We start from the raw sequence: 23460 nt of genomic DNA on the forward strand, positions 1-23460 counted from the left end.
CCTTACCCATCTTGGCCTGTTTAACTTTGTGAGTTTGTGCCTCTCTTTATACTGGGCTGCTGATATTGAGCAGTGAAGGCATTTGACTGGAGCGCCTTTGCTATAACAGGGAAGGAGCTGCTGCTGACAGGACATTTTGTCTGAAAGCTCTTAGGTTTTGATTTTTGCTCTTCCCTAGTCCTGGTCCATGAGAGCCTGAACCTTCTAAATACACTGCAAAACCATCTTTTCCCAGAGGCTTTTGGGAGAGAAGAGAGACAGACATCCACTTGGCAACAAATATTGATATTAAAGGGGTAAGAATGGCAGAGAACCATTTGGGGTACAGGACAAACCAAAGTTGAAAATGTACAGAGCAACAGCATACAGACAAAGGAGGAAAGAGGCCAAGGTGGAAGATAAAAGATGGGAGAGAGCAGTGGGAGAAAGGAGATGAGGTAAAATTGGAAGAGAATTTGAAAAACGGTAGACATGAGAAAATGGTGTAGGAGTGGATAGGAGGGGTGAGACGGAAAGAGAAGTATAAGAAGATGGAGGAAGGAAATAATCTAGAAAAGATTCAATTCTGAGTTCATTTGGTGAAAACCTGGTCCCATTGAAGTCAATGGGAGTTTTGTGCTGGATGTGGCCAGGATTTCACCCACTGAACTAGCAGAGTCAAGTAAGGAGTAAGGGCAAAGATGAAAATAGATAAAAATAGGACAGAAGGAGAGGCAAATTAGAAGAGACAAATCAACATAGGTGGGGCAGCCAAAGAATATAAAACACTGAGATATATCAGAAACTGAGCCAATATCAGAATATTCGCTTGGTTGGTGGAGCTGGTGGAAACAAAGCTGCCAGGAATGAAGACCACTTGACTTGCATTCAACTTGGAGCTTCCAGAAATTTATGTTGTAAAAAATAAACCATGTGAAAGCAGTTATAATTTATTTTTTGCTCATTGTGTTCACACATACCTGTGAATATCTTTACATTTTATTTCAAGGGGGAAAGTTACCTATTTTCCCCTCCTGCAGTCTCTCCATAGTTGGGTTTTGATGATCCTGTTTGTTTCCTCTTTTCTTTATTCTGACTAGTTACCTATTTTAATTCTGAAATATTAATCTGAAAGCTACACTCAGACCTTAGTAGCTTCCTGGCTTCATACTCTCTACGAATTTTGCCCTGCACTTGGTCCACTTTATGCAGTTTTGATTTGTATGTTACACTCTAGTGAATCTCCCTTCAGGGGCTGGTCTAATAGAGGATAAAGAATCTGCTACAGCTACCAGCAGTTACTCTTGGTTCAGTGATAAAGCCATGTGCTTTGGTGCTGAAGGTCTGTAGTTCTATCCCTGCTGAGTGCAGGTCATATGTGATGTGGGTTTGGGGGGATACCTGCAGATGAACAAATTGAAGTTTGGTGGTTACTATTGTCTTTCTATATCTTCCATTAAAAACCTTTGGTATCACTGGTTTTACTATCACCTCTATTGACAATCTCTAAATATTGAGCTGGATTTTTAATTATTATTTATGTTGGGACACAGGTATAAACTCATACTGAAATTTAAAAAAGATGGGTTTGGAAATTTCTCTAGTTAATGGCAAAGTCCTTGAGTCTCTGAAGTAAGAGATACTGATTTTTCTGCAGAAATTTCACATTCATGTAGAAGTGGGTTGGGTTGGGTTGGGTTTTTTTAATGCTAGTGAAATAAATCTTACTTAATAAATTGTTTTAACACATTGTGGGCTCCAGTGTGTTAGGCACTGTAAAAGCCTATAAGGTTTACCCCTGGCCCCTAAAAGATAAGACTAGTGAGCCCTTCATACGGATTTTGTTTTTAAATCCACATTTGAGTTGATTGCATAGGATGAAACTCGCCACTGCAGGGGATTGAGCCTTCTGTGCTGTTGGTCTATAGCAATGGAAACCACTTCCTCAAGATACTTGAATGACCATGGATCCTACGCCCTTCCGAACAAAATGTAAGAGTTGTACTAGTTTTCCTACAGTGACTTCCCTGAAATCAATAAACAGAACCATACAATGCTTCACAGGAATAGGGGGAGAGAGAATAGACTTGATTTGGTGGTTTGTTTGTTTTTGTATGATTGCACACACAATGTATGATGACAGTTCTATTTAAAATGTTTGGATGGAGGGGTGTATGTTCTTGTTTAGAAAATATTAAATTGTAAGGAGTTCTATCTATTTAAGTAAAAGTAACGCACTTCTGTTATCACCGACTTCCTTTCAGGCAAGTTTGATTGAAAATAAGTTTTAAATCTCAGTTGGAAGAACTATTGAACCTATGACAGCAATTATGTAAAAGTTACCTTTTGAAGTGAGAATCTGTTTTGTTTTTTCCCCAAGAAGGACATCACTGCTAGCATTGGACATTGCAAACCCAATAGCTGTGAAGCATTAACAGGTGTTGACAAATGATCAGTCATCAGTCTCCTCTATGCACATTGAAGTGTTGTTTAAATTGCACGAGTTTAAGGGTGGCTACAATATTTCCCAGCTTCTGTTAAGTGCTATGGTAAGTCTTTAGAACAGGCCTGCACAACTCATAAAGCAGTGAGGGCCACATTACTCCAAAGAAAACAGCTGAGGGCCGAAACCCCCCGGCCCCGCAGAAACACCCCCCCCCCAGCACCTTCGAGCCCCAGGGAAACACCCTGCCCCAGCACCGCCCAGCCCTGCAGAAACAAACCCTCCTTCCCCAGTGCCGCCCCACCAAAACAGCTGTGGGCCAAAAAGGAAGGTTGGGGGTGGGGAGATGATACTTTATTTTAAATCAACCAGGGCTCCCAGCTGAAGAGGTGGCTGGGAGCCCTCGGGGCAAATTAAAGGGCCTGGGGCTCCGGCGGCCAGGGGAACCGGAGCTTTGCGGGGCTAGGGCAGGGATTTAAAGGGCCCAGAGCTCCTGCTGCTGAGGGGAGCCCAAGCCCTTTAAATCCCAGCCCCAGCCCGGCCGCTGGAGACGGGGTGAGATTCAAAGGGCTCTGGGTTGCCTGCAGCCACAGGGGAGCCCAGAGCCCTTTAAATCCCAGCCACAGCCGGGATTCAAAGGGCTCTGTGCTGCCTGCAGAGCGCCGTGTCTGTGTGATTTAGGAATCCCCCCGTGGGCCGCACAGTGAGCACATGTTGTGCAGGCCTGCTTTAGAAGGTGTTCCTTGTGCTCACACAACCTCTGTCGAAAGCAATAAGAATTCAGGATCACGCTATACAGCAAATAAGTGAGCCATTGCAATGAAATTGAAGATGAGCTTAGAGCCCTGAGTTCACCATTCCCTATTTGTCCAAATTCTGTCCTTTCTCATACTGTCCTTTTTCTTTTTTTTTTGTAAACAAAAAGGAAATATAAACTCATTAATGTGTTTAAAATACAAAAATAAAAGTCTATTTACCGTACACCACAAGCAAGAATATATTCTTACTGTTAGTGAATGAGACCTGGGCATCTATAGTTTTCAAAGGCTGAAAATTACAAAGTTCCATCACTTTTCCTGACCCCACTGATTATTGAAAAAGTGGGTGTTGGATAGGGTAAAAGGTTAGACCTTTCCACAGATTCAAGGAGATCTATTTCTACCTCAATTAACATTTAAAACCTTATGGAAAATCTTCTTGACCACCTCCGATCATTCAAGAGAAAGGATGGGCTAATTTACTCCTACCAGACTTTTCTTCAAATTATAAAGCTTCGCTTTGGATAATTTGTGTAACCATCAATGTTCCCAATAAATATATCTGATATTGCCCTCTTTTTGAAGCGAGGCTATTTACCATTGTCTAGTGAAAATGATGTATAGTATTATATTCCGTATCCATCCAAGAGAACTGATAGTGGCCAAAGGATTAAATCCCTATCCAATAAATGTCACTTGCTGGATTATCTTCATGATTTCAAGGAGATAGGATTCAGCAGCATGTAAATTAGCTACTCTAGTGGGGACTCCATGTGGCAACCCTTTATTGACCATTTTTGAACCATAAATCTTACCAAGAGACATGTAATTAACAAAGAATGGGAAGCTGGAAATTAGGGGAGGAACTATAGTTTGAGACAGGTTTCAGAGTAACAGCAGTGTTAGTCTGTATCCGCAAAAAGAACAGGAGTATTTGTGGCACCTTAGAGACAAATTTGAGCATAAGCTTTTGTGGGCTACAGCCCACTTCATCAGATGCATAGAATGGAACGTATAGTAAGGATATATGTGTGTGTGTGTATAACTCCCACCCTTTCATGTTCTCTGTATGTGTATATATATCTTCTTACTATATGTACCATTCTATGCATCCGATGAAGTGGGCTGTAACCCAACAAAGCTTAGGCTCAAATAAATGTGTTAGTCTCTAAGGTGCCACAAGTACTCCTGTTCTTTTTGTAGCTTGAGAGGTATGACTATCTGATGTGCTCACTCTTCCTAGAGAATGTAAAATTGAGAGTCAAGAGGAGAGAGGGATCATCAACAGAGAGAGGGTAATGCGTTTGATCCCATGTCCACTAAAGATGATTTCAGTGGGCTCTGGAGCAGAACCATTATGCCTGAACTTTTTCCTTGGGCTCCACTTGGCAGTTTAAAGGCAGGCGTTTACTGCCCACTGCTGTAGTCTGTTTTCATTCAAGATCCTAGCTGGTGAACCTGTGTTGATGCCCCGAATTCTAAAAACTCGTGCAAACCAGCTTCCAGCCCATACACTGCAGCACGGCGAACCAGCTTTTGGTGGGTTTGAATTAATTGTTTGGCTGATGGTGTCATAAAAACCATCTGATTTAGTACTGAAATGTTTGGAGACCATAGGCAGTCATAACTAGATTGTCAGCGTGATAATGCAATAGCGGATTAGATTTGACATCATCTGAGAAAATTCCTGATCGATTGTAACAAGCTACTGATTTTTAACCCTCCGCGGATAAAAATGCACTGTTGGAAACGTCCTTGTCCTAAATCTTTAATATTTTAAAATTACAGAAACTAAAGTTACTGCCGGATCTGCGTCTTCCTGCTGATAGGGTGCGCATATTCTGCGCGTCTTTTCTTAACGTTTTGTTTGATTTAAAAGATCCGACTGTTAGGTTAGCCTGTGGCGTGTTCCTTCAGAAAATACTGCTTTATGTAATTTTGAAAAGCACTCAGCTACCTTTACAAGACAAATTAATAAGATTTGCTTGGATCTGGTTAATTTTAGAAGACCTCTGTGCTTTTAAAAGGGGGGGGGGGAAACAAACGAAAACCCCTGCCTTCCACTTGCTTGGCTTTTACAGAGGGTTGGTAGCCCATTTCTCCTGCACGTCCATAACTCCTGGTTACAGGTGTTTTGACTATAAAGTTAATGAGGCAACCAAGCTGCAACATGGTGCCGGGGTGGTGTGTTATGTCTACACAGGGTAGCGGTTCCCTAACAGCTCCGGGAGATAACCCCCACCACGTGCAGTTGCTCTTTCCAGCTTCCAGTGTCTGCTCGGGCACTTTGCTCTGAAGCCTCCGGACAGGACTTTCCCCTGCAGTCTAGCAGAGAAGCAGGGCAGCTCTCTGATCGATGTCGAACCGCCGCAATTCAAGGCGGGCTAACAAAAAGCCCGAGGTGGCGTTTCATAATGTTTTATTAGGTACTAAAAACTTTGTGTCAACAGCACTCGCTTCCTCGGAAAACGCTTGGATTGCCGATGGGTTACCCCCTCCTGGCTGTATGCCGATTACACGGGAATATAAATTGGAGGCGCTTGAGTCGAGGCAGAAGCGAGATTGGCATTTCCTTCGGAGCCCCCCTCCATCGCCCGCCCCCACACCCTTTTCCGTGTCACTTACTGAGTAGGGAGGGGAGACTGTGGGTGTAAATTAATTCCACGCGGACCGTCCTGTGGGTCGGGCTTTGGGGGGCAAAGGGTGTTTGGGGGTGAAGAAATTGGGCGATTTCGTTGTTCGCCCAGATCCCACTGCGCCGTTTAAAGGGAGGAGGGGTGAGAGCCTCACTCGCTTGCCCTGTGTAGATGGGACAGTGTAAGGAGGAGGGGCAGGCGCTGGTGCACCCCCCTGGCCGAGCGCTAGCCCCTTCCCTTTCAAAGCGTTGCCTTCAAAACCAACCCAGCCCACCCGGCCAGCAGCGACTCACCCCGGGGCCATGGAAGCGGTCAGGAAGGAAAATCGGCAAACGCAAGAAAAGGATCCCGCTGTAATTAACGTAACGGGAAGCGCCCAGCCCCGCACGCGTCAGCGGGAACTCGGGCTCCTCTGGACTAGGGGTTTCCAAGGGCTGCGGAGAGATTCTCCATGGGATCCCCCCCGCCCCCAGATCAGCCCCTCCCCGCCCTCCTGCCCCTTTGCTGCGAGCGAGCGGCGCTGGGCGCAGTGTCACTTGCCCGGACGGGGACTCACAGAGCGGAGCTGCTGCTGCTGCTGCTCCGGCGGCGGGAAAGCCGGCGGCTCCCAGGCACTACGGGGATCGCAGCCTCCTCCCCCCGGCAGGCGCAGCGGGGCAGAGCGGGCTGCCATGCGGCTGTGCCAGGGCCGCGCGCTGGGCATCGGGGTGGCGGTGGCCCACGGGCTCTTCTCGGGCTCGCTGAACATCCTGCTCAAGTTCCTCCTCAGCCGCTACCACTTCGCCTTCCTGACGCTGCTGCAGTGCCTGAGCAGCGCGCTGGCCGCCCTCAGCCTGGCGCTGCTGCGGCGCCTGGGGCTGGTGGCCCTGCCCCCCTTCGGGCTCAGCCTGGCGCGCCCCTTCGCGGCCGTGGCCGCGCTCTCCACGCTGCAGTCCAGCCTCACCCTGTGGGCGCTGCGCGGGCTCAGCCTGCCCATGTACGTGGTGTTCAAGCGCTGCCTGCCCCTGGCCACGCTGCTGCTGGGCGTCCTGGTGCTCAGGAACGGCGGCCCCTCGGCCGGGGTGCTGGGCGCCGTGCTCATCACCACCTGCGGGGCCGCGCTGGCAGGTGAGCCCGCCCCGCCCTCCTCTGCCGGCCCCATCGTCCGGCCATCAGCCCCCATCGCCCCGTGTCCCCCCCAGCCTATCGCCCGCACTGCCGGCCCCATCGTCCGGCCATCATCCCCCATCGCCCCGTGTCCCCACCAGCCCATTGCCCGCACTGCCGGCCGCATCGCCCCGCCATCATCCTCCATCGCCCTGTGTCCCCACCAGCCCATCGCCCGCACTGCCGGCCGCATCGCCCCGCCATCATCCCCCATCGCCCCGTGTCCCCACCTTCCCTCCCGCCCATCGCCCGCACTGCCGGCCCCATCGCCCCGCCATCATCCCCCATCGCCCCGTGTCCCCACCAGCCCATCGCCCGCACTGCCGGCCCCATCGCCCCGCCATCATCCCCCATCGCCCCGTGTCCCCACCAGCCCATCGCCCGCACTGCCGGCCGCATCGCCCCGCCATCATCCCCCATCGCCCCGTGTCCCACCAGCCCATCGCCCGCACTGCCGGCCCCATCGCCCCGCCATCATCCCCCATCGCCCCGTGTCCCCACCAGCCCATCGCCCGCACTGCCGGCCCCATCGCCCCGCCATCATCCCCCATCGCCCCGTGTCCCCACCAGCCCATCGCCCGCACTGCCGGCCGCATCGCCCCCCCATCATCCCCCATCGCCCCGTGTCCCCACCTTCCCTCCCGCCCATCGCCCGCACTGCCGGCCCCATCGCCCCGCCATCATCCCCCATCGCCCCGTGTCCCCACCAGCCCATCGCCCGCACTGCCGGCCCCATCGCCCCGCCATCATCCCCCATCGCCCCGTGTCCCCACCAGCCCATCGCCCGCACTGCCGGCCCCATCGCCCCGCCATCATCCCCCATCGCCCCGTGTCCCCACCAGCCCATCGCCCGCACTGCCGGCCCCATCGCCCCGCCATCATCCCCCATCGCCCCGTGTCCCCACCAGCCCATCGCCCGCACTGCCGGCCGCATCGCCCCGCCATCATCCCCCATCGCCCCGTGTCCCCACCAGCCCACTGCCCGCACTGCCGGCCCCATCGCCCCGCCATCATCCCCCATCGCCCCGTGTCCCCACCTTCCCTCCCGCCCATCGCCCGCACTGCCGGCCGCATCGCCCCGCCATCATCCCCCATCGCCCCGTGTCCCCACCTTCCCTCCCGCCCATCGCCCGCACTGCCGGCCGCATCGCCCCGCCATCATCCCCCATCGCCCCGTGTCCCCACCAGCCCATTGCCCGCACTGCCGGCCGCATCGCCCCGCCATCATCCCCCATCGCCCCGTGTCCCCACCAGCCCATTGCCCGCACTGCCGGCCCCATCGCCCCGCCATCATCCCCCATCGCCCCGTGTCCCCACCAGCCCATTGCCCGCACTGCCGGCCGCATCGCCCCGCCATCATCCCCCATCGCCCCGTGTCCCCACCAGCCCATTGCCCGCACTGCCGGCCCCATCGCCCCGCCATCATCCCCATCGCCCCGTGTCCCCACCAGCCCATTGCCCGCACTGCCGGCCGCATCGCCCCGCCATCATCCCCCCATCGCCCCGTGTCCCCACCAGCCCATTGCCCGCACTGCCGGCCGCATCGCCCCGCCATCATCCCCATCGCCCCGTGTCCCCACCAGCCCATTGCCCGCACTGCCGGCCCCATCGCCCCGCCATCATCCCCCATCGCCCCGTGTCCCCACCAGCCCATTGCCCGCACTGCCGGCCGCATCGCCCCGCCATCATCCCCCATCGCCCCGTGTCCCCACCAGCCCATTGCCCGCACTGCCGGCCCCATCGCCCCGCCATCATCCCCCATCGCCCCGTGTCCCCACCTTCCCTCCCGCCCCTCCCAGCTGATCCCCGCGTCACCTCCCATCCCCATCGCTCCGTCACCACATCCCCATTGCCCCCTCCTCTCCCATCCTATCGCCCATCCACACCCAATTCTTCCCCCACCACCTTCCCTCCCGCCCCGTCACCAGCGCTGCTCTCCCCTCCCCCGCGCCCCAAGCCCTCACACCTCTCCCCCCCCACCAACCCTTCACCCCATTCCCGTTACCTCTTCTGCCATTCGGCCAGCCCCTCACCCCCTCCCTTAACCCCCAGCGTCTTCCCTCCCATCCCTGTTCCAACCCCTCCATCCTCATCTTCCTCTTGCAGCCCCTCCTCCCCCAGCACACTCCTGTCATCCTCCCCCCGCCCTGCCACTCCTTAGCCCCTCTGTTCCCTTCCACCCCTCAGCTCGCTCTGTCTGCGCAGATCTCTCATCCCTGCTCCCCCTTTCCTCCCGCTCCCCTCTGAGCTTCCTGTCCTCGGCTTGGAATAGGTCAGCACGCGGGACTGTTATTCTGGGGGCAAGAGGTTACATTGTTCCCAGCTCCCTGTGGCATGGGAGCAGCGATCCCGTTGTGCAGGGCACGTCTGGTGAACAGCGGGTGGTTTCCAGCTCTGGGGCTACAGGGACCAGCGAGGAGTGGCCCGGTTATACTGGTGGGCTACACAGAAATAGGAGTTGAGAAGGCGAGCACCCTTGTCCCTTCTCCCACCCACGAGTTCTGCGCCCTTGGGAGCTGCCTGGCTTCTCCTTGAGAGGCTGGGGTAGATCGGAGGCTGCAGCAGGGAAGTCGGGGATCTGGAAAGGAGGCGGGATCTGGAAGCTGCAACCGTGCATCAAGAGGGAAAGCCAAACTCTGCCCTCGGATCCTCACGCTTTACTCCCATTGACAGCAACGGTGACATCCATGTGTGGGTTCTGAAGGCAGAATCTGGCTCTGCTAGGGACTTGGCAACACACGGATTTATGAACTATCCATGGAACCGGAATGAAAAACATACGGTTCATTTTGCACTGAAACCAAACCTTGGGCTCCTTCTCTGGACGCCAGAAGCTTCCTGCTTTATTGGGAGGAGGTAGGAAGAGCAAGATCAGGAGACTGAACATTGAAAGCTAAATGGCACATCCCGCTGGTACTGAGCTCTGGGGATAGTTTGAGGCAGAGGCAGCAATACAAAAATATTTTCCTGCTATGATTATATATCAACTGAATGTTTCCTTTCTCTTCCTTCCTTCTCTCTTTCCTTCTTTCCTTCCTTACTCCCCCCCCCCCCAAAAAAAAAGAGTGGATGCAAACTAATTTTGGCTCTGAGATAAAACTATCTGGCTGGGTCTGATCTGGAGAATAATATTTTAAAGTTATGACTTTGAAATAAGGGAGAGAGAGATTTTGTATGGGATGGTGACTTTTCATCTATCTATTGGTCAGAAGATAGTGTAATTTAGGATAGTAATCAGAAATCATCAGTAACATTCATTTAAACAGATATTGTCTCTCTGTTTGGTCTTAAATAATGTCACAAATAAGAAGGTGGTTCCCACTCTTCATCTCTTTCTCTCTCTCTTGTAAAATGCATTTTTCTTTCTGTCTCTTCTGGCAGGAGCTGGTGACCTGACTGGTGACCCCGTAGGGTATGTGACAGGAGCGCTGGCTGTGCTGGTACATGCTGCATATTTGGTGCTCATTCAAAAGACAAGTGCAGATAGTGACTATGGACCCCTGACAGCCCAATATGCCATTGCTGTTTCAGCTACTCCTTTTCTCATTATCTGCTCCTTTGCCAGCATGGATTCCATCAATGTCTGGTCTTTCCCAGGCTGGAAGGACCCTGTCATGACATGCATCTTTATTGCTTGCATCTTCTTTGGCTGTGCCATGAACTTTACCACCCTTCACTGCACCTACATTAACTCAGCTGTGACCACCAGCTTTGTTGGGGTGGTGAAGAGCATAGCAACCATCACAGTGGGGATGGTGGCATTCAATGATGTGGCGCCCACAAAGTTGTTTATAGCAGGTGTCGTGGTCAATACCTTGGGCTCTGTCATTTACTGTGTGGTCAAATACATTGAGACCAGACGGCAGAGCAACTATGAAGACCTGGAGAAAGAAGCTAGAGAGGAAGAGGAGAAGGCACATGCTGGAGGCCAACCATCATTTGTAATGAAGGAGAAGTCCAAGGAGAAAGGGACTGAAGAGACAGCTGTAAAGGAATCAGCAACTGGGGACAGTCAGTGTGTAGAGGACCAGGACAGCACTGAGGAGATTGTTCAAAAAGAAGCTAGCACTGAAGAAGTTAACAAGAGCTCATTAAAAGAGGCCTATCTTGGGGTATGGAGGTTGGTTAGGGGGACTAATTATAGAAAGAAAGATTATTTAATAGAAAACGAGGAGTTACCAACTCCCTGAAAAGCAGAATTTTAAAAATATTTTATTGGTTGAAGACACATCTACTCGGTTCCTTGTGTAGGGAGGGAGACACAAGATACATTTTAAGCACCTTTATATGGTTATACTTTATACCAGTGGTCTCCAAACTTTTTTGATCATGTACCCCTATTAGTAAAAAATTTTTGAGCACACACCCCTGCCACACCGCAGGGCTGACTCTACCATTTTTTCCACCCCAAGCAAAAAAAAAAAAAAAAAGGTGCTCAGGCTTCCACCCGCACTGCTGAAGCGGCACTGCTCCGGCGGTGCTCCTCCTGCTGCGCATCCCGAAGGATCCTCTTGCGCACCCCCTGAGTTGTGCACACCCCACTTTGGAGACCACTGCTTTATACTGTTGTAACAGTATAACAGTATCCATGCAAAGAGCTGTACCACACTAATTTTATTAGTATAAAATCACAACCCTAACCGAAACAGTTAATTTAGTACACAATCTATGTGTAGAGCAGGCCTTAAAGTTGGTTTACACTAAATGTAATTCCATTGTCTTCAGTGGAGTTACTCCTGATTTATAAAAGAGTGAGATCAGAATCAGACCCGAACTGTTGAGAAGCTCTGATCAGCAAAATAAGGAACTCATCCTACAAATGTTTACTACTTTGCAGTCACTCCTCATTAAAGTTGTGTTTTGTATTAGACCCATGGAGCATCCTTCAGTGAAGCCATTGGAATTACTTAAGACCAGTAGTAAATATTTTCAGAATCAGGTTCTAGAGCAGTTTGTTCGTTTTAGATTATGTCCATATGTGTGTGTATGTGTGTATAAATACAGATCAGTATGCAATAACATTTTTTAATGTAGCATCCAGAAATATAGCCTTTAAAATATATTTTTTGAAAAGATGGTGTTCAGGGCTAAAGATGTTTATGACAGAGCCTAAAATAGCTGAGCTGTTGAAGAAGTGGCACACAGAGCTGTATGCTGCACTCAATGTACAACTGCACTGAAGTAATGAGAGTCATTTACTGTGATCTGAAATATCATGTTTACCTTCTGTTCAACCTTCTTCATGTATTTTAAAATAAATTCTCTATTTATTGTTTATAAAGTAAATTAATTTTAAAAAATGCATTCTAGAATAATGAAGTCGGCTTTTCTTACTGGTAGCGGGATCATTAAAATAATCAATTTCTTTTTTATCCATGCAGGCCACTGAACACCACATTAATTGCCAATCTGTTCTCACTGTGTTCAATATTTTGTGTCTATGGGTGAGGGTCAAATACTGACTGCATCACAGCCTTAGATTTCCTGACATAGAACACTGTTACCTGTTTGGCACATTTGAAAACATGCTGTAGAAAGCTAATCTCATGCAATCATATTATAACACCTTTTCCTCATGCCTGGTGGAAATATAATGGTTTGCTGCTTATTGTTCAAGTACGAAAGTAGAAACATATGGGAATTCTAACAGAATTTAACTGTTAAAAGCTGCTGTTACAATTTTGTACATTTGCATATTCAATAAAATGTGGTTATACCGTAGCTTGTATATAACTAATCTTGAGTGTTTAAGAATTCCCTACATTAAAAATGAGGATTTGGTAAATAAAACTGAGTTTTCCAATGAAAGAGACTGTTGCGAAATAAAATAAAAATATTGCCTCATGCTGAGGCATGTTAATTGCATTAACGAAAGACTTCAATTAATCTGGAGAATGACAAGTGGAAATAAAATGCACTGCTTTACAGAAGCCTCCTGGTTTTCTTATTGCAGCTGTTCCAGGGTGCTCGTTTTTAGTTCACTTTCATAATTCTTGCACCTGTATCACTTCTAAATTTCCTTCAACGTGTTACACCACCGCTGTCAGCATTGTCAGACATCACTGGTACAAGAATTAGGGGTATGCAGAGGAATACAAGTATTCCCAAGTGGCTGCTAAGCTGTGCAGCTTTAAGCATCTCTTGCACTAGCCAGTGATTTCCCTGACCAAATTTCTAGGTTGATTTGGTAGCAAAACTGTCAATCTGCTATCAATTTAGAATTAAAGATTGACAAAACAATATCCTATTTGTCATTAATATAATAGCCCTGAATATTATTTTCATTTTAAAATGTTTAATAAATATTATTTCTTACTCATGACATCGCTGTGAGGTGAATTAACTATTATTTCCACCCTTTAACATTAGGCCAAGGTAACAAATGGTTTAGTGTAGTAAATATGTGAATATCAGACTTGTGCAGTACACTTGGTGTGCTGATTATATTAGGGTGTTGATTGGTCATCTTCAATGTCCACAGACGTGCATTCAGAAAGCCAGAAAGATAGAAACTCTCCTGGTGCCACAGTTGTGATAATAGTGTATAATGACTTCTTTCAAAATAAACATTAATGTTAGTGTCAATACGCCAGTGAGCAACACCTGCTGTAGAATTACAAAACAGGGAATTAATAGAAACCGGGCAGGAAAGCCAGACTGGCATCTTTATTTTATTTGTTTAAAAAAATGATGCCTGATAAATGTGAAGATGACAATATTGTTTTTTTAAGATATATGTTTTTAACTTATTTTACAATAGTAAACGTGATCTTGGCTTTGCCTTTATTGCCAGAAGGAAAGTACCACTGCCTGTAAATAAACAGGTGAGGATGAAAGAAGATCTACTTTAAATATATATTCACTTATTTATAAACTGCTATAGATGTTCATGGTCTGTTTATTGCTATTGTTTAATAGCCTCCATTAACCAAATATTTAGTTACCTCTGTTTGCTGCAGGCAAAGGTTTAAGTACCTAGAAAGACACAGCTTTTTTCAGCTCGGACTTTTAAATTAACTGTTGGCAATTTAAAGTTTTGGTGATAAAAATCCAAAGCCAAAGATCTGATCCTCCTTACTTTCTCTCCCTCATCAGATATATTTCCCCATATTGCTTTGATGTTTCCCCATATTGCCTGGTTTTTAATCTGAAACCTCTACAACTGCAGAGCAGTCAATCAACTTTGCCCATCAATTAGCTGCAATGTTCATGCTTCAGTAGTTTGCTGGAGGTCATTGGAAAGCTGTTCACTTACTGCACGCTTGTTTCTGTAATTGATGAGCATGTCGATGTTGTTTTTCTTCTCTTCCCACTCCTTGCCTCTTCTAATTCACTCTCGGGCAAATCAAGTTACCAGTGCCCAGTCTAAGTATCTCTGCTGAGTGCCAGGGAGATCCCAAGGAGAAATCATCCTCTCTCCAAGTTAGTGGAATGGCAGGGTGAACCTGCCCTATTGACACCTTTGTGGCACTACATAGGACATAGGTCTGAAAAGGATGTCACCCCTACTATGGTGGGAGGAAGGACTAAAGGAATCTTTTAACAACAGATCCTCTGTTCCCACCCTTCTGCACGTGGCAATGCACTAATTCCCCAGGGACAGGACTGGCAGGTTTGTAGAAATTTTGGTGATGCCCAGAACCCGTCCCCCCAATCTCTGCCCCCCACCTGCCTAAGGTTCTGGGAGGGAGTTTGGGAGGGGGGAGGAGGACTGGGGTGCAGTCCCTGGGCTGGGGCAAGGGATTGGGGCCAGCATGGGTGCAAGTTCTGGGAAGGAGTTTGGGTGCAGAAGAGGTGAGAGGTTGGGCTCTGGGAGGGAGTTTGGGTGGGGGAGGGAGTCTGGGGTGCAGGCTCTGGGATGCAGTTCAGGTGCTGGGTGCAGGCTCTGGGCTGGGGCAGCTGGTGGGGGTGAGGAGTGCAGGCTCTGGGACTGAGTTTGGGTGTAGGCTCTGGGCTGGGGTAGGGCGTGTGTGCAGGAGGGTGTGAGGGGTGCAGGCTCTGGGAGGGAGTTTGGGAGCAGGAGAGGGAGTGTGAGAAGGGGGTGGGGGTGGAGGCTCTGAGATGGAGTTTGGGTGCAGGCTCTGGGCTGGGGCGGGTGTGTGTGTGTGTGTGCAGGAGGGAGTGAGGGGTGCAGGCTCTGGGATGGAGTTTGGGGATGGCAGTGGGTGTGGTGGGAGGGGATGCAGAGATGAGGGTTGTGGGGTGTGGCTGGGGATGAGAGGTTTGGGGTGTGAGAGGGGCTCAGGGCTAGGGCACAGGGTAGGGATGTGGGGGGTGAGGGCTCTAGCTGGGGGTGTGGGCTTTGGGGTGTTAAGGCTGGGGATGAGTTTGGGGTGCAGGCAGGCTGCTCCGGGGCTGGGGCCAAATAGGAGGACTCCACTCAGCCCTCTCCCCACTGGCAGCAGTGAGCTCTGGGGAAGGGGGCCCTGTCTGTCCCCCGGCAGCACACTCACCTCACACCACTGTCACTGCACATGCTCCTAGGGCCCCTCTCAGGTCCAGGAATTCCCCTCGCCTCCCCTGTGGTGGGTGCTGGGGGAGGGGGTGGCTGCCATCACGTGTGCACCTGCTGCCTCACTGTAGCCTCACTGGGGGTGAGGGATGGGGCCACTGTGGGGCAGGAGCAGTGACTGCAGGTGGGGGGCCCCTGTGCTGGTGGAGGGTTCTTCTAGAAAAAGGAAGTGACCTCTGAGGCCGAAGGTTAGAGGCAGACTGGAGCAGGGATAGTTCAGTGGTTTAAGCATTGGCCAACTAAACCCCGGGTTGTCAGTTCAATCCTTGAAGGGGCCACTTAGGGATCTGGGGCAAAAAAATCAGTATTTGGGCCTGCTAGTGAACACAGGGGGCTAGACACAACAACCTCTCAGGGTCCCATCCCTTCCAGCTCTGTGAAATAGGTATATCTCCATATATTATATCCATGGGTGGCAAGTCTGTAGAAATTTTGGTGGTGCCCAGAACCCACCCCCCAAACTCCACCCCCACCTGCCTAAGGCTCTTGGAGGGGGTTTGGATTGGAAGGAAGAGGTCTGGGGTGCAGGTCCTGGGCTGGGGATTAGGGTGCATGAGGGGTGCAGAGTGTAGGCTTTGGAATGGAGTTTGAGTGCTGGGTGCAGGCTCTGGGCTGGGGCAGAGGGTGGGTGTGCAGGAGGGGTGAGGGGTGCAGGCTTTGGGATGGAGTTTGGGGGTGAAGATGTGGGAAAGGGGAGGGGGTGCACACTCTGGGAGGGAATTTGGGGATAGGAGGGAGTGCAGGGGTGTGGGGCTGAGGATGAGGGGTTCATGATGCAGGAGGGGGCTCAAGGCTGGGGCAGAGGATTAGGGTACAGGGGGATGAGGGATCTGGCTGGGGCTGAGGGGTTTGGGGCATTGGAGAGGCTCAGGGCTAGAGCGGAAGGGCAAAGTAAGGGCAGCCTGCCCTGTCATTAGTTAATGGGGGGTGCGAGGACCCTGGGGCAGCAGACAGCAGTTCTGCCGGGAGCGGGGCTCTGTATAGGAATGTGCTACACCGGCAGCACAAGCAGGCATGGGAGACGCACATGCCACTTTCTTTCAGGCAGGGATGTGGCAGGGGGGCCGATCCAGGCAGGGCCAGGGGAGAGACCCAGCTCCAAATATTGGTGGAGCTGGGCCCCTAGCCCTGAATATTCCTGGTACCTGAGCAGCACAAAAGTATATAACCTGCCGCCTATGAAGGGTCTCAAACTTTTGTACTGGTGACCCCTTTAAAATAGCAAGCCTCTGTGTGACCTCTTATAAATTAAAAACACTTTTTAATATATTTAACACCATTATAAATGCTGGAGGCAAAGCAGGGTTTGGAGTAGAGGCTGACAGAGCCCATGTAATAACCTCATGACCCCCCCGAGGGGTCCCAACCCCAGTTTGAGAACCCTTGTATTATATTAGTAGATGGGGGGCTGTCATAGTATAATTCCCAAATCTGGACCTTAGCATCCAGAATATGGGTACTAGCATAAAGTCCTCTAAGCTTAATTACCAGCTTAGATTCTGTAGCGCTGCCACCAATCAGGAATTTTTTAGGGCCTGATACCCTCTGGTCCCCCCAAAACTTTCCCTGGGGACCCCAATACCCAGATTCCTTGAGTCTCACACTAAAGGGAAATAAACCATTCCCTCCCCACTCTTTACCTCCTCCCAGATTTTTCCTGCCTGAGTACACTAGGAGATACCGTGAATCAATTCCTTGAAACACAACACAGAGAGATCAAGTTTCTCTCTCCCCATCTCCCAGAGAAAATACAGATTCAAGTTCCATGAATCTAACACAAAGAGGAAATTTACCTTTCCCTCCCTGCTTCCCCCCTCACCCAGAGGCAATACAGATTCAAGCTGCGTGAATCTAACACAAAGAGGAAATTTATCCTTTCCTTCTCCCCACCAATTCCCTGGTATAATATACAGACTCAATTCCCTAGAGCCTCAACTGGGAAAAAAAACAATCAAACAGGTCTTCAAAAGCAAAACTTTTAATAAAAAAGAAAGAAAAAAGTAAAAGGTTTATCTCTGCACTTTAGATGGCAAAAAGTTACAGGGTCTTTCAACTTATAAACAATAGAAAGAAACTTTCTCCAGCAGAAACACAATTTAAGCTACTTCCAGCAACTACACATATGCAAATGGAAAAAAACAAATTAAAAGACTATGACCGCCTTTTCTTACCTACAATTCTGAATAGATAAAAGACTGTAGCAGGGAGATTGGCAGAAACCTGGTTGCACCTCTAGCCCCGTCCAGGACCCAGAGAGAACAAAGCCAAACCCAAAACCCACAAACAAAGCCTTCCCTCCACACGAGATTTGAAAGTATCTTGTCTTCTGATTGGTCCTCTGGTCAGGTGTTTGGGTCCCTGTTTGTTAACCCTTTACAGGTAAAAGAGACATTAACCCTTAACTATCTGTTTATGACTGGGGCATTAGGACTCTGCAGCAGCAGATGATGCCAGGAGACAAGTCATAGAATATCAGGGTTGGAAGGGGCCTCAGGAGGTCATCTAGTCCAAGCCCCTGCTCAAAGCAGGACCAATCCCCAGACAGATTTTTTGCCCCAGATCCCTGGGTGGCCCCCTCAGGGAAATTGAACTCCCAACCCTGTCAGCCTGGAGCAACAGGAGTGAGACTCCAGAGCCCAGGGAGGCACACAGGGGCAGTAAGTGGGGGCTAGGGTATGCTCAGGAGAGGTGCAGGGGGGCAGCAGGCAAGGCCCAGGGAAAGACCCAGCCCCAAACAGTGGTGGAGCCAGGCCTCCAAGCCCTGAATATTGCTGGAGCCTGAGTACCATGGGCCCATATAACTCACTACCCCTGCCCTTGGAGTTGGGCTACTGGGGAAAAAAAAGACATATACAAGAGAGATCCAGCTCTGCCAGGCTCTCAGCAGCAGAACCGTCTTGTTTCCACTGCAGTCGTTGCTCCCCCCTTGTGGAGGTAAGGGTAGGATTTTGTATTGTATAGATCAGGGGTCAGCAACCTTTGGGAAGTGGTGTGCCAAGTCTTCATTAATTTAAGGTTTCACGTACCAGGAAAAGGTTTCGCATGCTAGACCGGCAGCGTGGGCGGCAGATGGAACCCCAGACAGACAGCGGGCTGAGCCACTCAGGGGTTCTGTCTGCCGGCCCCTGCCAGCTGGGGTCCTAGCCACAAGCCCCACCCAGCCCAGTGCTGGCCTGGATGGATGGAACCTGGGCCGGCAGCAGGCTGAGCGGGGCCAGCAGCCAGGACCCCAGACCGGCAGCGGGAAGAGCCGCTCAGCCCGCTTCTGGTCTGGGTCCTAGCCGCCAGTTCCTTCCCAGCTGGGGTCCTGGTCACCAGCTCCGCTCAGCCTGCTGCTGGCCTGGGTTCTGTCCACCCAGGCTGGCATCAGGCTGAACAAGGCCGGCAGCCGGGACCCCAGCTAGCAGCAGTGTGCCACTAGAAATCAGCCCACGTGCCACCTTTGGCATGATGCTTCAGGGTACTGACCCCTGGTATAGATATATATCATAGTAATACAATGGGGGGGGGAATTCTTTGTAGTAAAAGTGATGTGCCAGTGAAGCTGTAAACGAAAAGGAAGGTGGTTGAAAACCGGCACTATAGTTATTCAAGAATTGGCTAGATAAGACATTCTACTTGTTATTGTGGTAGTGCCTTGGAACCCCAGTCAAAGGCAGAGCCCCATTGTGTTCAGCACTACACAGACAAGTAACAAAGACAGCTCTCTCTGCTCCATCAAGCTTACACTCTAGGTGTCAGAGAGCATGCAACAAGTGGACAAGATGGGGGGAGCGGTTGCGAGCATGAGGTCATAACCAAATGAATACATTTTAGCAGAAATTCAGCTTTAGGTTAAAATTTTAGGACTCCCATCAACCTCAAGCTGTGGCTCAGGCTCCCATGGCTCTTAGCTAAGTGAACAGCAGAGACTAGGACTGATAAATTAATGCAGATGCCCATATGTCAATGCAGAGAAGTAGCTGCTACTTCTTCTACCAAGGCCTGATTCAGCAGTCCTTCCCTAGTCAGAAAAGCACTTAAGCACGTGCTTAACTTTAGCATGTGCTTAAGCCTCATTTTCATCAGTGGGATTTAAGAGCAAGCTTAAATGCCCTGCTGAATGGGGGGGCCTTAGTGAGCGGTTTGCTCATGTGTATGTGTCTCATGGCCCCCAGCTGAATGGAATGTTAGGTGTAATTGTGGAAATTGCTTTTTTAGCTCACCAGGCAAAGGTTTGTGCTTTTGCAACTGAAGGTCACAAGTCTTACTAACAATGGTGCATGTATGTAGTTGGCTGATGACTGTGGTATCTCTCGCTCTCTTTTTCTCTGTGATGACAATTATTACAGCTTGTCCATAACACAGAACTATGACAGAATGGTTTGAGCATTGGCCTGCTAAACTCAGGGTTGTGAATTCAATGCTTGAGAGGGCCATTTGGGGACTGGTCCTGCTGTGAGCAGGGGGGTGGACTTAGATAATCTCTTGAGGTCCCTTCCAACCCTAATGATCTATGATTTCAGAATCTGGCATATTTCAGCTTGCTTTAAAAGTCTTTCTGCTCAGGGGAATCCAGATACTATGGGAACAAATCAGCATTGGCTTAAACTGGCACTGATGCATGAGGGAAGCTTGCACAGATTTTACCTCATCTGTGCTATTGTGTTCTTAGGGAAACTATGTCCTCATGGGATAAGAGGGAAGGTCCTCTCATGGATCAGTGACTGGTTAAAAGATAGGAAACAAAGGGCAGGAATAAATTGTCGGTTTTCACAATGGAGAAAGAGAAAGAGCGAGGGTCCCTCAAGGATCTGTAATGGGACAGGTGCTGTTCAACATATTCACTAATGACCTGGAAAAGGGGGAAACAGAGAGGTGACAATGTTTGCAAATGATAAAAAATTATTCAAGATAGTTAAGGGCAAGCTGATTGCAAAGGGTTATGGGGATCGCAGAAAACTAGGTGACTGGGCAACAAACTGGCAAATGAAATTAAACATTGTTAAGTGCAAAGTAATGCACATTAGAAAAAATAATCCCAACTACTCATATATAATGATGGGGTCTAAATTAGCTCTTACCATTCAAGTTACCATTGGAGTCACTATGGATTGTTCTCTAAAAACTTCAGCTCAATGTACAACAGTGGTCAAAAAGGCTAACAGAAAATTAGGAGAAAATGGTAGAAACTCAGACAGAAAATATCATAATGCTACTATATAAATCCATGGTATGTTCTTGAATAGTGAATGCAGTTTTGGTTGTCTCAAAAAAGATATAGTGGAACTAGAAAAGGTTCAGAGAAGGGCAACAAAGATGATGAAGGGTATGGAACGGCTTCCATATGAGGAGAGACTGAACAGCTTAGGGCTGTTCATTTTAGAAATGAGATGATTAAGTGTGTATGGGGGAATATGATAGAAGTTTATAAAAGCATGAATGGTGTGAAAAACATGACTAGAGAAGTGGTATTTACCCTTTCCCACAACATAAAAACCAGGGGTCACCCAATGAAGTTAATAGGCAGTCCTTTGAAGACAAACAAGAGCAAGTACTTTTTCACACAACGCACAGTCAACCTGTGGAACTCATTGCCCTGGGATGTTGTGATGGCCAGAGGTATAACTGAACTCAAAAAGGAACTAGATAAGTTGATGGAGGACTGGTCCATCAATGGCTATTAGCTAAGTTAGTCATGGATACATACATTCCCATGCTTGTGTAACCCTAAACCTCTGCCAGTCAGAAGCCGAGGGGGGTAGATCACTCCAATTGCCCTGTTCTGTACACTCCCCATGAAGTGCTGGTATTGGCCACTGTTGGAGATAGGATACTGAGCTAAATGGATCATTGGTCTGACTCAGTAAGAGGCATGTTATGAAAAGAGGCTTTTAAAAAAGAATCACAGCGTCTTCTCCATTCTTGGAAAAAAATTTGATTCCATTAATATTTTTTAGAATAAGCGATTTCTTTAAGAAATAAAATTAAAATCCAATTCCCACAAATGCTATAGTGTTAGCTGAGCCTGCAAAAGAATTTGATGTACGGTATGGATTAGGTTGGTTGCTTCTTTATTTCCAGTGCTTCTGAAGTGGTTGAGGAGATTGAAATGTAAAGCTAAAGAACAAAGAATGAACTCTGTGAAGTTGCTTTACTATTGTTAACCTTAAAAGCCCTTTGGAACTCCAGAGTTTTAGCCTCACTTTTGAGCTGACTTGACAAATGAATCTGACATTCTTACAGTGCAGCCCTGGAATATTATAACATACCAAAAATTTAATCTCCAGCTAGATAAGGAATAACCAGCTCCGTCCCAGTACATGGAAGACAGCGATGTGCATGCCATACAGGTGCAGTCTGCTGTGAGAGAGAACTGCACAGCAGCCATTGCTCTACAACCCAGCATGAGGCAGAACCTGCCACCCCTCGGGGGTTAAGTGATCTCCTCTCATTCTCTCTCTTTCTTCATCCTTCCTGACCTCCATGGTGCTTTTTATGCTGTCAACCATGACATCTTTTCCAATTACATGGGACCATTTGCTGGAATCTCAGAGAACTGGCCTTCTTGGTTTTGCTCCCATCTATCAGACTCTTCTTTTTTTGCAGCATGCAGCAGAGAGATAGGCTGGTCCAGTGGATCAGGAGCTAGCCCTCAGAGACCTAGGTTGGACTTCCTGTATGACCTCAGGCCAGTGCCTTAGGGATGGAGTTTCAAAGGTTTTTAGGCACCCAAAGATGCAGCTAGGCAGCTAGTAGGGGTTACAAAGCTCCTAACCTTCCAGACGCTTTTGAAAATCCCACTAGGTGCCTAAATACCTTTGAAAATCTGGCCTTTAGCCTTTCTGTGCCTCAGTGCCCCATCTGTACAATGGGGATAACATCACTGCCCTATCTCACAGAGGGGCTGTTAGGAGAAATAGGTTAAACATTGTAAGGCGCTCAGATACTACAGTGCTGTGGTGACATGCTAATCCTTCCCTTTTTGGCCCCTTCTTTTCACCTATCCCTTTCAGATCTCCCTCTTTTCTGAATGTAACCTTGGCTGTATTTCATCTGAGTTCCCTGCATTCTGTCTTCAAACCATCCCCTCTCCCAGGATTCCTTTTTACAGGCTCATTTAATAACTGCCAGATCCTTAATTTAATTACCAGCCCTTTCTTATCTTAATCACCTTGCCCCTGTTTGTAAGCAAAATACTGACTCCTTGCCCCAGGGGCACAAACTGGGAGCAGCACCTTTCCTCTGCAGAACTCCCATTCCACATTCAGGCTGTGCTGCAGCAAAGAACTCCACCTGGGGCTAGGATGTGTGCGGAAACTGGAGGGGAAGCAGAATCTCCCCCCTTTCCCTCTAGATGGCACCCCTGCACATAGAGAAGCAACATTTCCATCTTGCCAGGGCAGAGTAAGGGTACGTCTACACTGTCACGGCAGCGGTGTGACATGGGCAGTGTAGTCACGCTCTATTGCCTGGGGAGAGCTCTCCCGGCAATAAAAAATAATCACCCTCAACGAGGGGTGGTAACTTTACCACCAGGAGCGTTCCAGCGCTAAATCTTTTGTTGCTCAGGGGGGCGTTTTTTCACACCCCTGAGCGGGAGAGTTGCAGTTCTGTAAATTGCTGGTGTAGTCCTAAGAAAGGCCTGTTTCCCTGAGTGACACCACTGCAGTTATGGCTAGTGGTGACATGAAAGCTGACAGCCCCCTGACTCCAAGTTAGGAAGCTGGTGGCAGGCTGTTTTCTGTGAGGATTCTTTGACTCTGGAACTCCGTTCTCCCCTTGGACTGACAGGCTCTGGAATTGTTAACATTTAGGGCAACAGTTTAGAGGCTAATCTATTTTCCTGGCCTTTTCTGACTAGGCATATTGAGGAACTATGGGTTTGTCTACACTACCGCGCAGGTTCGATCTAAGTAAGATACACAATACATGAATAGCATACAGAGGCGGCTCTAGACATTTTGCCACCCCAAGCACTGCGGCATGCCACAGGGGAGCGCTCTG

General features: G+C 49.1%; 1 protein-coding gene across 1 annotated transcript; it reads left to right on the top strand.

The window, feature by feature from the left end:
* The first annotated feature begins 6487 nt into the window (after positions 1–6487).
* Positions 6488–12829, top strand: SLC35D3 (solute carrier family 35 member D3). The gene is made up of 2 exons (XM_030558340.1): positions 6488–6923; positions 10344–12829. The coding sequence occupies exons 1-2, from the start codon at positions 6488–6490 to the stop codon at positions 11150–11152; spliced, it is 1245 nt and encodes a 414-aa protein (XP_030414200.1). The 3' UTR covers positions 11153–12829.
* The last annotated feature ends 10631 nt before the right edge of the window (positions 12830–23460 follow it).

The sequence above is a fragment of the Gopherus evgoodei genome, chromosome 3 (genome assembly GCF_007399415.2).
Source record: "Gopherus evgoodei ecotype Sinaloan lineage chromosome 3, rGopEvg1_v1.p, whole genome shotgun sequence".
In the NCBI taxonomy this organism is placed as follows: Eukaryota; Metazoa; Chordata; order Testudines; family Testudinidae; genus Gopherus; species Gopherus evgoodei.